The following is a 14,611-nucleotide window of genomic DNA, read 5'->3' as shown; positions in this document are numbered from 1 at the left end:
TGTTTGTTCATTTCTATGGAAGTCCTGAAGAAGTGGCACAACTTCCCAAAAACCAAAAATTTCTCAACTAATAGGAGGTAACTCCCCTTGACATCAATCCTTCAAAGGAGCCTGGTAAAACTAAAGTCATGTGAATTGAGCAAAAACTGGTGTCATACTTAGTTCATTTGAAGATGGCTACAGAAAGACAATTGCCATCCATATAGAAAAAAACATTCAGGACTTCCCTACCAAAAGTCTGACAGTACCAAACCTTGGAATCTTTATTTTTCTCCTCTTGCAGAAATAATTTTAACTTCAAATCATCTTAGTTTTACAATTACTCAGAGTAGCTTGCTAGTAGCTGGAAGCAACTGGGTGCCCAATTAGCTACAGGGTATGATGTGGACAGATTGAAAGAACCATTGCACCTCAAGTTCAAACACCATCTTAGAGGCCTAATTTGCAGAATTTTGTTACACAAATACTGGTGGGGAGGAGGACCACAAATAAACTGGGATGAGAACATAAAATAAGGGAATCTTCAACTGTTCACATAATCATCAATTAAGGAGCAAAAATTTTTAACAATTTTGGATGCTCTACTGGAAGCTAAGGGCCTAAGAAGAATGGATGAGCAGAAATATTTCCTTAAGTTTCACATTATCTGTTGATCTGAGAAAGGACATAAAGAATATTTCTGCTGCTCTTTAAAAAGTAATTTATTGACTTCAGATTTGTTGTTTAATCTTAAAAACTCTGTAGTCTTTTGTAGTTAATTGTTAGGAGTGTGTAAAACTTACTTTATGTTCATACATATAGACATGTCCAAAGCCTCCTGCTCCAAGACGTTCCTTTAGATCCCAAGGCCCACATGTCTGAACTTGCTTAAAAGGGGGTTTCTCCATTCTCAATCAGAATCCTTAATGTTGTAATTAAAAATAGCAAAGTTATCAATAAAGCCATGCTAAGAAACTTAATCCCAAATAGAACAACAGATGAAGGGCTAAAGAATGCACAAAACAATTTCTACTTCAGCCTTTCTTTTTATCTCATGCTACAAAATCAGGTTATCACTGATATATGTTGTAAAAATTACTATAAATTACAGCAATAAATAAATTATTGGAAAAGACAAATAACAAGGTAGTGTCGTGCCACAGTAGAGGACAAATATAAATGGTGCAAGTGAGAAAAGAAGTGTAAGTTTAACTCACGATTCAAGATTCCACTTCACCATTCATTTTATTAGATCTCCACTTAGCTCTGGAAGGTCTGGACTGTGAAGATGCATACTTTTTACTTATTGAGATGCAGCATTGAATAGGCCCTTCTGGCCTTACAAGCTGCAGCGTTAAGCTTGCCTAATCACGGAACAATTTACAAAGACCAAATAACCTACCAATATATGTCTTGGAACTGTGGGAGGAAACCGGAACACCTGATCAAAACTCACACATTCACAGGGTGGACGTACAAGCTCCAGGCGACGTTGGAATTGAACTCCAAACTCCAACACCCTGAGATGTAACAGCATTATGCTAACTGCTACACTATGTCAGGATGCTCTTCGTTGACCATCCCTCAAAACTAATCAATAAGCTCCAAGACATAGGCCTCTATACTACCTTGTGTAACTGGATCCTCGATTTTCTTACTTGTAGTACAGATTGGCAACAACATCTCCTCCACTATCACCATTAACACAGGTGTACCACAAGGCCGTGTGCTTAGCCCCTTGATCTACTTGCTTTATCCTTAAGACTGTGAGGCTAAGCACAGCTCCAATGCCATATTTATGTTTGCTTATGAAGCCAATCTTGTTGGCTGAATCAAGGGTGGTGACCACAAGACACAGGATCAGAATTAGGCCATTCAGCCCATCGAGTCTGCTCTGCCATTCCATCATGGCTGATGCCACTCAACCCCATATACCTGCCTTCTTGCCATATCCTTTGACGCCCTGACCGATTAGGAAACATCAACTTCCACCTTAAATATACCCACAGACTTGGTTTCCACCACAGTCTGTGGCAGAGCATTCCACAGATTCATCACTCTCAGACTAAAAAACTCCCCCTTACCTCTGTTCTAAAAGGTCACTCCTCAATTTTGAAGCTGTGCCCTCTGGTTCTGGATACCCCTATCATAGAAAACATCTTCTCCACACCCACTTTATCTAGTCCTTTCAAAAGTCAGTAGGTTTCAATGAGATCCCCCCACATTCTTCTCAAATTCAGTGAGTACAGGCCTAAAGCTGCCAAATGCTCTTCATAAGGCAAATGAAATACAATGGTGGAAAATGTATGGTCATTCACTTTGGAAGTAGAAATAAATGTGCAGACTATTTTCTAAACGGAGAAATCCAGGAAACTGAGATGCAGAGGGACCTTGGAATCCTTGTGCAGAACACCCTGAAGGTTAACTTGCAGATTGAGTCAGTGGTGAGGAAGGCAAATGCCATGTTAGTGTTCATTTCATGAGGTCTAGAATACAAGAGCAAAGGTGTGATGTCGAGGCTTTATAAGGCACTGGTGAGGCCACACCTTGAGTATTGTGAACAGTTTTGGGCCCTTCATCTTCGAAAAGATGTGCTGGCATTGGAGAGGATCTAGAGGAGGTTCATAAGGATGATTCCAGGAATGAAAGGGTTATCATACGAGGAACATTTGATGGCTCTGGGCCTGTACTCACTGGAATTCAGGGGATGAAGGGGGATCTCATTGAAATCTTTCGAATATCGAAAGGCCTAGACAGAGTAGATGTGGAAAGGATGTTTCCCATTTGGGAGAGTGTAGGACAAGAAGGCACAGCCTCAGGATAGAGGGGTAGCCTTTCAAAACAGAGATGGGAGAAATTTCTTTAGCCAAAGGGTGGTGAATTTGTGAAATTTGTTGCCATATGCATCTGTGGAGGCCAGGTCGTTGGGTGTACATAAGGCAGAGATTGATAGGTTCTTGATTGGACATGGCATCAAAGGTTACGGGGAGAAGGTTGGAAACTGGGGTTGAGGAGGAGATTTTAAAAAAGGATCAGCCATGATTGAATGGTGGAGCAGACTCAATAGGCCAGGTAGCTTAATCCTGCTCCTATATCTTATGGTCTTATACGTTAACCCCTGTGTTCCTGGAATCATCCTCATGAACCTCCCATGGACTCTCTCCAATGATAACACATCCTTTCTGAGATATAGGGCAGAAAACTGTTGACAATACTCCAAGTATGGCCTGACTAGTGTATTATAAAGCCCCTGCATTATCTCCATGCTTTTATATTCTACTCTCCTTGAAATAAATGCCAAAATTGCATTTGCCTTCTTTACCACAGACTCAACCTGTAAATTAACCTTCTGGGAGTCTTGCACGAGGACTCCTAAGTCCCCCTGCACCTCTGATGTTTGAATTTTTTGCCCATTTAGATAACAGTCTGCACTATTGTTCCTTTTACCAAAATGCATTATCATACATTTCCCAACACTGTATTCCATCTGTCACTTATTTGCCCATTCTTCCAATTTGTTTAAGTCCTGCTGCAATCACATTGCTTTCTCAGCACTACCTACCCTACCACCTATCTTCATAACATCCGCAAACTTTGCCACAAAGCCATCAATTCCATTATCTAAATTATTAACAAACAATGTGAAAAGTAGCAGTCTCAATACTAACCCCTGAGGAACACCATTTCTCACTGGCAGCCATCCAGAAAAGGCCCTCTTTATTCCCACTCGCTGCCTCCTGCTTGTCAGCTATTCCTCTATCCATGCCAGTATCCTTCCTGTAACGCTGTAAGATTTTATCTTGTAAGCAATCATAATACAAGAGGGAGCCACAACAAAAATCTCTCAATGTCAGCAAAACCAAAGAGCTAATTATTGACTATAGGAGGAAGAAATTGGAGGTCCATGAGCCAGTCCTTATTAGGGGATCAAGGTGGAGAATGTCATGTTTTGCAACGTCAAAACATTAAACTAATTCAAAGGAAGACACAGGATTCCAAAAATGTGCATCTAACTTCGAGTTTACTTTAAACGAGGTGCACACATGTGGTAGTGTGACAACGTATGTAATTCACCTATATTTATTGAAACAAACAGGATTGCGCACACACACACACACACACACACACACACACACAGAATTACTTGAATATTAAACACACAACACTCCTCCCTGCTGGTAATAAAATGGACGAGTTGACAGTGCTAGCCAGGCGTCAGAGAACATTTCGGGAGTGCAGTGTGATGTGTTTTACTGGGGCTGCACGAGGACATACCCGATCAAAACTTTTCCATGGATGGCTTCCAGACCATTCGGGCTGACCGGAAGTGCACTGAGGATGGTAAGCGTAAAGGAGTTGGGGACTTATTGTTCTGGTTAACAATGGATGGTGCAATCCTGGTCATTTAACGATCCAGGAATGCGTTTGTAGACCGGATATTGGACTTTTTGCTGTTGGACTCTGGCCATATTCCACCAAGATACAACACTGGGCGTCACGGGAGGTTGTTCCTGCCTGTGGCCATCGAACTTTGCAGCTCCTCCCGTGGAGGGTCAGACACACTGAGCCAATAGGCTGGTCCTGGACTTATTTCCATCTGGCATAGTTTGCATATTGCTGTTTGACTGTTTGTGGTTTTTGTATTGCTATATTTATGCTCTATTCTTGGTTGGTGCGGCTGTAACAAAACCCAATTTCCCTCGGGATCAATAAAGTATATCTATCTATCTTAGCTATAAACTTCAACTCAACAGAGAATGCATTTCAACTATATACACAGTATATTATATAATACAGCTGCCATATAGACACATTCACAGCAGAGTAAATTTTAATTTGTCCCACTTAGGCCTAAAGATTTAATTGCTAGGGAGGATTTCTTACTCTTGTGGGATAACGCCTTTCTTGACAAGGGGGATCACTCTGCTTGGCAGGTGAGACTTGCGACTGTGAATCAATCTCAGGTTCTGTGGCTTCCTCCATGGTGGTTGTAAGAACTGACTCAGATTACAGGAAGTGGTTCTGATAGCGGTAGCCAACTTTCTTCTCTATCAACTGATTCTGCTCTCCTCAATTGATCAATGTGTCTGATATCATCTGGAGATGACCATCACCACCGTGTAGGAGAGTTGTCCGGTTCAGTTCTTAATCTTTGCAAGTACCAGCTTCTGACAACTGCTACAGTCCTTCGCCAGGACTGCTTGTGCAGGAGTGAAACATCGAACTTCTTTCTTTGAGCAGCCCTCAATTTGTCTCAGTTGTTTGTCCTCCATACTCCTTCTGAAATTGGGTTTCAAAAGATCCGAGCGTGAACACAAGGGATGACCCAGGAACAGCGTAGGTGGTGAGTTGTTGATTGAGGAGTTTTTTGCATTATGATATGCAAGGAGGAAATTGGCAGCTTCTGGTTCAGTGTTAGTGTAGTGTGTTCTGCTGATATTGCTCACACTGCATTCTTCAAACTCTGGACGAACCTAACTGATAAGCCATCTGTAGCTGGCTGATACAGTGCAAATGTAATGTCTTATTCCATTCATTTTTAGTTATGATTGAAATTGTTCCTCTGCAAACAGTAGTCCATTGTCACTGATTAAGTGCTCTGGGACAGCAGTCCTTGAGAAAAGGCTTCTCAATACATCAGCAGTGTGTGAGGCTGTAGAGAAATCTATTAGGAACACTTCTAACCACTTTGTTGCAGCAACCACTACTACCAATAAAACTGTGCTCATGAATGGTCTGGCAAATTCTACACAAATCCTCTGCCAGGGCAATGCAGGCCATTCCCAGGGATGGAGAGGCACTGCTCTTGGCATCTCCTGGACATGCTGGCATCCCGTAGAGTGCATGGCAAGCTACATAATTTGCTGATCTATCCAGGCCACCAGAGAAAGCTTCAAGCAAACACTTTCATTTTAACTATACGTAGCTTCTCCAATACTTCAGCTCTCAGCTTGGGTGAAGCAACCACTTTCAATCCCCACACAAGGCAATCTCCATCAAGGGCAAGTTCATCCCAGTGCTGGTATAAATGGGGAAACTGGAGTTCCTGTTGCATATTCCTGCCGTTTGGTAGACTTGAGACAGTGTGAGGTCTTTGCTGGTTTCCCTTTGGATCATCTCTGCCACACTAGGGATACTTATGATTTGCATTAGAGAGAATATGTCAAGGGGTGTGTCTATTTTAGTAAATTTTTCTGATATTTCCTTTTCCAAGGGTAAATGGGCAATCCATCACCATTTCCATGATTAGTTATCCTCTTTAATTCAATCTTGAATTGTGTCCTCCAAGAAACAGAGCCATTCTCTGCATTTGTGCTGCTGCTGTTCGTGAAACACCCCTCTGTGGATTGAAAATGGACCAGTGGTTGATGATGAGTAATAAAGGTAAACTCTCTCCTGTTTAAGTACCGATTGAAGCATTTTACACCCCAAAACAAAGGCCCCTCTTTCAATTTGTGCATAGCTTTTCTCTGCAGCGGTAAGGGAATGTGATGAAAAGGCTACGGGGTGTTCACTTCCATCATTCATAACATGTGAAATTTCTGTATCAGAGGCAGGCTTCACTGGACAATGTGGATCATAATGTGTCAATACATTGTCTGATGCCACTGTTTCTTTTACCTTTTTCAAAGTCATCTCACACTGCTTTGCCAATTGCCATTTCTTCCCAATTGGCACTAGTAAGTTCAAAAGGTAGAGCACAGTAGTTTGGCAGGAAGCTGTTATAACAATTGACAAATCCTAATAAGTGCCACAACTATGTCACATCCTTTGGCCTTAGGGCATCCACCACTGCCTAAATTTTCTCAAAACGTGTAGTTCTTGTGCATCAATTGTATGACCACAGTAAGTTCAAAGGTTCATTTATTATCAAAGCATGTATCCATATATAACTCTGAAATTTGTATTCTCCAGATAGCCACAAAACAAAGAACATGAAAGTTGTTCAGAGAGAAACATCAAACCCACCGTCCCGTACAAAAAAGAACAGCATCCCAATCATCAATTCCCCCCAAAACCCCTTCCCCCTGCACAAACCAGAATAGGAACATTGACCCCCAAAAGACAATCTCTCCCCTGCACAAAGAACTAACAGAACATCAAACCCCAAACACCTTCTCCTTGCACAACAAAACGGAAAAAGAGGGATTAAAAAAAAACAGAATACAAACACGGCAAGTCTAAAAAAAGTCCACAGTCCATAAATGCAACAGTCCAAACCATAAACGCAGAACCATGATACCATCCTGCAATATCACTGACATGCACTGAAAAAAAGGGACACCACACGATGCAGAGAGGCTTACCTGTTTGCCACAGCGAGCCACACAGTAAAAGGCTGCCCACAGATTCTTTATCCAGCAGTGAGCAAAAGGCAGGCAGTCAGTGCTGAAACTCATGCTCACCTTCTGCATTCCCCTCAATGCTTTAATCAGCGATTAATAGATGCATTAAAAGGCAAAATGGAGTCAAACATCGGCTCAAAGTTTCTTTGCATCAAGACAGTCCAAGTGCACGCTCACTTCCTGGAATCTTCTCAGACACAGCAAAGCGCTGGATCACTCAAACAATCTCCAATCTGTAAGTCGCAGGCTCCAACAGTCCCAGAAACACACTCAAGGAGGAAAAACAAACGTAAAAGTAGTTAAAAAAAAATACTTCTGTTTGCTGTCTGGAAGATGTCAACCAAGGACCATTGTACATAGGCACTATCTTGGCTTAAGGAATTCACACTGATAATTGGTTTAAAGAATTCATACTTGTGTCGTGCACTGAGCCCATAATCTGCTAATCTTTTTTACAATGTCTTGAGGTTTTGGACATGTTCCTTGTCATCCTTACTGGTAACAATGATGTCATCCAGGTAGTGCTACATTCCTGGACAGCCTTGCAGCACCCGGTCCATAGCTTTCTGCCAGAGTGCAGATGCAGATGCTACTGCATAAGTAAGCCTTTTATAGCAATAAAGCCCTTTGTGAGCGTTTATGGTGAGAAATACTTTGGACTCTTCTTCCATCTCCATCCACAAATAGGCCTCAGCTAAGTCTGCTTTGCTGAAGTATTTTCCTCCAGAAAGGTTTGCAAAATTATCCTCTATCCTGGGCAGAGGCTCTTGATCTACTTTCAGTATTGGGTTGATGGTAACATTAAAAATCACCACAGATCCTGACAGACCTATTCTTCTTGGCTACTAGGACCACTGGTATTGCCCATGGGCTCCACTTGGAAAGAATCCCTTCAGCTTCCATGTGATCTAGCTCACCGACTACTTTATCATGGATAGTATAAGAAACCTGGTGGGCTTCGCAAAAGTTCGGTGCAGCATTTTTATTTAACAACATTTTACCCTTATATGTCTGAGTTTTCCAATGCCATCCATGCATACTGTTGTGGCATCATCCAGTACCTTTCTAAATTTGCTTTTATATAGCTTCATTGCAAGGAGGTGGCATGCAAATTGTGGATGAATCTCCAGTCAAGTTGTAACTTCTCAGCCACTCACAACCCCACAAAGATAGTCCTTCTGTTTCTTCAACATACAAGCTCAAACGTGGCTTGCCGGTTGTTGTATATCACAGTTATGAATGTCATTCCCACATGAGCCATCTTTTCTCCAGTATAAGTTCTTGATGGGCCATCTGCAGGCTTCAGTTCAGTATCTTTGAAATGCCATTCAAAGTCAATTTGTGGAATGACTGAAACAGCTGAAGTAGTGTCAAATTCCATTTTAATTAATTTGCCAACACACACAAAAAGCTGGTGGAACGCAGCAGGCCAGGCAGCATCTATGGGAAGAGGTACAGTCGACGTTTCGGGCCGAGACCCTTCGTCGGGACTAACTAAAAGAAGGGTTAGTAAGAGATTTGAAAGTGGGAGGGGGAGGGGGAGATCCGAAATGATAGAAGACAGGAGGGGGAGGGATGGAGTCAAGAGCTGGAAAGTTGATTGGCAAAAGGGCTGTAGTAGCGAGTCTGGGTCAAACTGTGGTCAAAAAGTTGAAGGGCCGAAGAAATTATAGATGGAGAGCAGTGAGACAGGATCTCACTAAACTCCTGAAGAGAAGATTTAAACTTCTTCAGTGTAGGCATCACTGGAAGAGGCTTCACAGTAGTGAATTTAAAAAAGCAAACACGAGGAAATCTGCAGATGCTGGAAATTCAAGCAACACACATAAAATGCTGGTGATGCATTTTTAAATTAGGAGTTTGAAGCAATTTGGCATATCAACAAATACACTCAAAAACTTCTAAAGTTGTACCGTGAAGAGCATACTGACAGGCTGCATCACTGTCTGGTATGGAGGGGCTACTGCACGGGACCGAAAGAAGCTGCAGAAGGTTGTAAATCTAGTCAGCTCTATCTTGGGCACTAGCCTACAAAGTACCCAGGACATCTTTAGGGAGCGGTGTCTCAGAAAGGCAGTGTCCATTATTAAGGACCTCCAACACCAAGGGCATGTCCTTTTCTCACTGTTACCATTAGGTAGGAGGTACAGAAGCCTGAAAGCACACACTCAGTGATTCAGGAACAGTTTCTTCCCCTCTGCCATCTGATTCCTGAGTGGACTTTGAAGCTTTCGACATTACCTCACTTTTTTTAATATACAGTAGTTCTGTTTTTGCACATTCTTTAATAATCTATTCAATATACATAATTGATTTACTTGTTTATTATTATATATTTTTTTCTCCCTCTGCTCGATTATGTATTGCATTGAATTGCTGCTGTAAGTTAATAAATTTCATGTCACATGCCGGTGACAATAAACCTGATTCTGAATTTACTAGTGATAACATAGTCATACTTTATTGATCCTGAGGGAAATTGGTTTTCGTTACAGTTGCACCAACCAAGAATATAAATATAGCAATATAAAACCATAAATAATTAAATAGTAATATGTAAATTATGCCAGGAATAAGTCCAGGACCAGCCTATTGGCTCAGGGTGCTTGACCCTCCAAGGGAGGAGTTGTAAAGTTTGATGGCCACAGGCAGGAATGACTTCCTATGACGCTCTGTGTTGCATCTCAGAGGAATGAGTCTCTGGCTGAATGTACTCCTGTGCCCAACCAGTACATTATGTAGTGGATGGGAGACATTGTCCAAGATGGCATGCAACTTGGACAGCATCCTCTTTTCAGACACCACCGTCAGAGAGTCCAATTCCATCCCCACATCATCACTGGCCTTACAAATGAGTTTGTTGATTCTGTTGGTGTCTGCTACCCTCAGCCTGCTGCCCCAGCACACAACAGCAAACATGATAGCACTGGCCACCACAGACTCGTAGAACATCCTCAGCATCGTCCGGCAGATGTTAAAGGACCTCAGTCTCCTCAGGAAATAGAGACCACTCTGACCCTTATAGACAGCCTCAGTGTTCTTTGACCAGTCCAGTTTATTGTCAATTCGCATCCCCAGGTATTTGTAATCCTCCACCATGTCCACACTGAACCCCTGGATGGAAACAGAGGTCACTGGTGCCTTAGCCCTCCTCAGGTCCACCACCAGCTCCTTAGTCTTTTTCACATTAAGCTGCAGATAATTCTTCTCACACCATGTGACAAAGTTTCCTACTGTAGCCCCGTACTCAGCCTCATCTCCCTTGCTGATGCATCCAACTATGGCAGAGTCATCCGAAAACTTCTGAAGATGGCAAGACTCTGTGCAGTAGTTGAAGTCCGAGGTGTAAATGGTGAAGAGAAAGGGAGACAAGACAGTCCCCTGTGGAGCCCCAGTGCTGCTGATCACTCTGTCGGACACACATGAGTTACACGTACTGTGATGTACACCTTGGAGCAGAGCAGGAGTTCCCAACCTGGGGTCCACAGACCGTTGCTCAACGGGATTGGTCCATGGCATACAAAAGGCTGGGAATCCCTGGTTCTGAGGAACACTCTTTCGTCTGACAGTATAGATCTGTACAACTGAATGACTGACAATAAACTGAATTTGAACGGTCAGTTCCTGATGTTATTCTGTTTCTTTTTAAACTAGGTCTCTGCCTGGTCTCATTCTCCCAAAGTATATTTTAAATATTGCAAATTTTAAAAAGTTGCAAAGCTGACGAGTCCAATGGTGAGAGACTGCAGCATCAAGATACTTTATGGCCTTGAAACATTATTGGAGGGCTTGAATGTGGTGCAAGAGTCCAATGCAATTTTTTTCCCCTGAAAGTTATGGGGTTAATTTAGTGTGCTTTTAAGAAAAAGCATGCCAATACACATTACATTAGCTGCTCGATTTTAATAATTATTATAAATAGCTTTAATAAAAATGACATGTTGCTTTAGTTATATTGGACACTGATGCTCAGATCTCCCCGCCGCATGAAATTCCTCTGGCAGGAGTTTCCTACCGATAGGAATTATTTATTTTAATTGTGCCTGGAATCTCTTACAGATGGAAGTGAGAAGAACAATATAATCAACTTTAAGATTTTTTATGTGATGTGAAATAAGGTTATTTTGAAAAAGTAAAACACACAGTTTAGAAAGTCAAGTTTCCTCATTCTGTCAAATAACATCAGGGCATACTTTAGACAAAATAAAGTCTCCTGAATACTGCCCCAACAAAATTATCACTAGACAATTAAAGAAAATAAAATCACTTTGTTAATAAAGAAAATTTAAAACAGGAGTACACTAAAATAAAAGGATAACCCTGCACTCAACATCAGTAAGACCAAGAAATTGATGGTGGACTTCAGGAAGGGGAAATCCGGAGAATATATACCAGTCCTCATTGAGGGGTTAACAATGGAAAGGGTAAGCCGTTTCAAGTTTCTGGGCGTCAATATCTCAGAGGATATAGTCCGGCCCAATATATTGAAGCAATTACAAAGAAGGCACAACAGCAGCTATACCTCATTAGGAGTTTGACGAGATTCGGTATGTTACCAAAAACTCTTGCAAATTTCTACAGATGTACTGCACAGAGCATCCTGACAAGTTGTATCACCACTTGGTATGAAGGCACAAATCCACAGGATTGAAAAAGCTGCCTTCCTAAATAATGGTTTCATTAGGAATACTTACTTGATTTTTTAATAAATTGAGACATTACTAAATGTACAACTTGGAAACTTATTTTTATTTCTTAAAGATAATATAATAAACACTTAATAAACATCTTTTTATGGTTTTGAATTAGAAAAATCCAAGTTACAGACACAAAACCGTATGACAAATAATCTCTGGGACGGAAAAAATTATGCTCAACAGTGCAAAAAGAGTCATCATTCTTCCACGTCAATCATCGTCTGCTCCAACAGTGGCAAAGTCCACAGAAGCTTCAGAGGACTCTGCAGTCACATCAGAGCGTAAGGAAGTCATGATCAATACAAAGGGACTGAGTGAAAATAAAGTAGTGTCAAACACATTCTAAACGTGTTCGGAACTTGTATCATTCCTACAGTGGAGGGAAATTAATAAGATACATTTATGGACAAGTTTCCATTTTGACCCTCCACCCAGTGACCATGTAAACTGCAGAAAATAACGTCCCCCAGCTGAGTAAAGTCACAGAATCCCAAATCATTTAAAAAGTGAGGGGAAATAAATGCACACTTTATTTAATACCGATGAAATACATAAATAAACTAATGAGCACTTTTTCGGGTTTAGATTAGATCAAAATCAGCTATATTGCCTCTAGGATTAGAAAGGAAGCATGACATCTCAAAATAAACAAAAACACGGTCATAAAACACAACACCTTTAAAAAAAACTCTCAGTACTTGATGAAAAACAAGCGCAGCCTTTAGCCAAAAGAGTTGCCCAGTCTCCGTCAAGGAAATTCTTTGCCCTTCGGCCCACCAACTCCGTGCAGACCATCAACATCCTGGATTTATCCCATCAATTACTCTCATCAAACTCTCCAGACTCTACCCCATGACCACATACCGGGAACAATTTAGAGGAACCAGTTAACCCACCAACCCGCACGCCTTTGGGATGAGAGAGAAAACTCACAAAGGAGCAAACTTCTCACAGACATCACCGGAGATCGGGCTGGACCCAGTTACTGAGGCTGACAGTCCCAGAATAACCAATCTAGAACTCCAAATGCGCCCAGGGAAGAAGGAGGGCCACTGGCGGGTGCAGTTACGCCGGGCCGAGGCCTGTCTTCTAGGGCACAGCAAGCAGGCCCCGCCGTCCTTCCTCCAGCCCAATATCCCTACCTTGGGAGCAATCGTCGACAGAGGTCAAACCGATCCCCGATGCAGTTCCCACTGGCAACATCAAATAACTCTCTGCATCCGCCACTGTTGTTTCCCCCTTCAGTGCATCCTGATGAGAATCATTTCCGAACTTGCCGTCATAGGACGACCCCGAACTGAATGCTGGGAAATGTAGTCCTAAAACTGCGCACACTCAATCTTCCCATTCCCCTTCTACGTCACATATTCAAACTCACGGTCTCACTTCTGTTTTTACCCACAAAGTTATGTTTTAAGCAAAAAGAAGAAGGGTGAAAATGCTCGAAACCGTGTCCAGCATCCTCCGTGCAAGCTAAGTAAGCAATCATTGCACTTCAGAACTAAGAACTTAAGAAACAAGTTATAATAAACTTTAAAGCAACACACACAAAATGCTGGAGGAACTCAGCAGGCTGGGCAGCATCTGTGGAAAACCGCAAATAGTCGACGTTTCAGGCCGAGACCCTTCATCAAGACGGGAAAGAAAGTGGAGAGGTCAGAGTAAGAAGGTGGGGTGAAGTTGGAGGTGGTAGGTGATAGGTGAAACTGGGAGAGGGGGAGTGGGTGAAGTAAAGAGCTGGGAAATTGTTTGGTGAAAGAGATAAAGGGCTGGGGAAGGGGGATTTTGATAGGAGATGATAGAAGACCATGGACGAAAAAGGAGGAGGAGGAATAGTGGGAGGTGATGGGCAGGTAAGGAGATAAGGTGAGAGAGGGAAACAGGAATGGGGAATGGTGAAGGAGTGGGGGGGGGGAGCAATGACTGGAAATGAGAGAAATCAATGTTTATGCAATCAGGTTGGAGGCTATCTAGACAGAATATAAGGTGTTGCTCCTCCAACCTGAATGTGGCCTCATCGTGGCAGTAGAGGAGACAGTGGACTGACATGTTAGAGTGGGAATGAGAAGTAGAATTGAAATGGGTGGCTACCAGGAGATCCCACTTTTTCTGGCGTAGGTGTTCAGTGAAGTGGTCTCCCATCCCAATCTATGTCGGGTCTCACTGATACACAGGAAGCCACACTGGAAGCACCTTGTACTGTAGACCACAACAGACTTGCACCTCACCTGGAAGGACACTCTGGAGGTTGCAGATGCTGGCAATCTAGAGCAACATGCAAAGGGTGAGTGGGTCCGACAGCATCCATAGAGGAAAATGGACCGTCAATGTTTCGGGTCAGGACTCTTCAGTTTACAAATTAATAAGGTAAAGGGGGTACGGGAACTTGCAAGGATGAAAAATATGCATTAGTGTGATTGCCAAACACTTCTTTTTATGGCTGAAACCATTCCCTTGAGACACCCAATGAGAAATTAATTAAAACCCGCTCAGGTGGGCGCCAAGATCAGCGTGGATGAGTTGGAGGGGGATGCTGTTTTGGTGCTGCATAAAACTTCATGAGATTTTTAAAAAGGATTGGGCCTCAGG

At 42.3% G+C, this 14,611-nt stretch overlaps 1 protein-coding gene across 4 annotated transcripts in view; it reads right to left on the bottom strand.

Annotated features, from left to right (window-relative positions):
* Positions 1–13,314, bottom strand: part of chuk (component of inhibitor of nuclear factor kappa B kinase complex) — a 94,710-nt gene extending 81,396 nt beyond the window's left edge. For 2 of the 4 annotated variants that reach the window (XM_072282696.1, XM_072282699.1), the window contains exons 1-2: positions 13,165–13,314; positions 783–901 (exon numbers count right to left, since the gene is read on the bottom strand). In XM_072282696.1, the coding sequence (XP_072138797.1) occupies positions 783–887 (105 nt within the window). In that variant the 5' untranslated portion in view covers positions 888–901; positions 13,165–13,314. Of the gene's footprint in view, positions 1–782; positions 902–3,647; positions 3,765–13,164 lie in introns of all 4 variants that reach the window. The other 2 variants (XM_072282697.1, XM_072282698.1) reach the window with 2 other exon arrangements.
* Positions 13,315–14,611: the final 1,297 nt, after the last annotated feature.

Source organism: Mobula birostris, chromosome 18, assembly GCF_030028105.1.
Source record: "Mobula birostris isolate sMobBir1 chromosome 18, sMobBir1.hap1, whole genome shotgun sequence".
Lineage (NCBI taxonomy): Eukaryota > Metazoa > Chordata > Chondrichthyes > Myliobatiformes > Myliobatidae > Mobula > Mobula birostris.
This window is presented reverse-complemented; position numbering and strand designations above follow the sequence as displayed.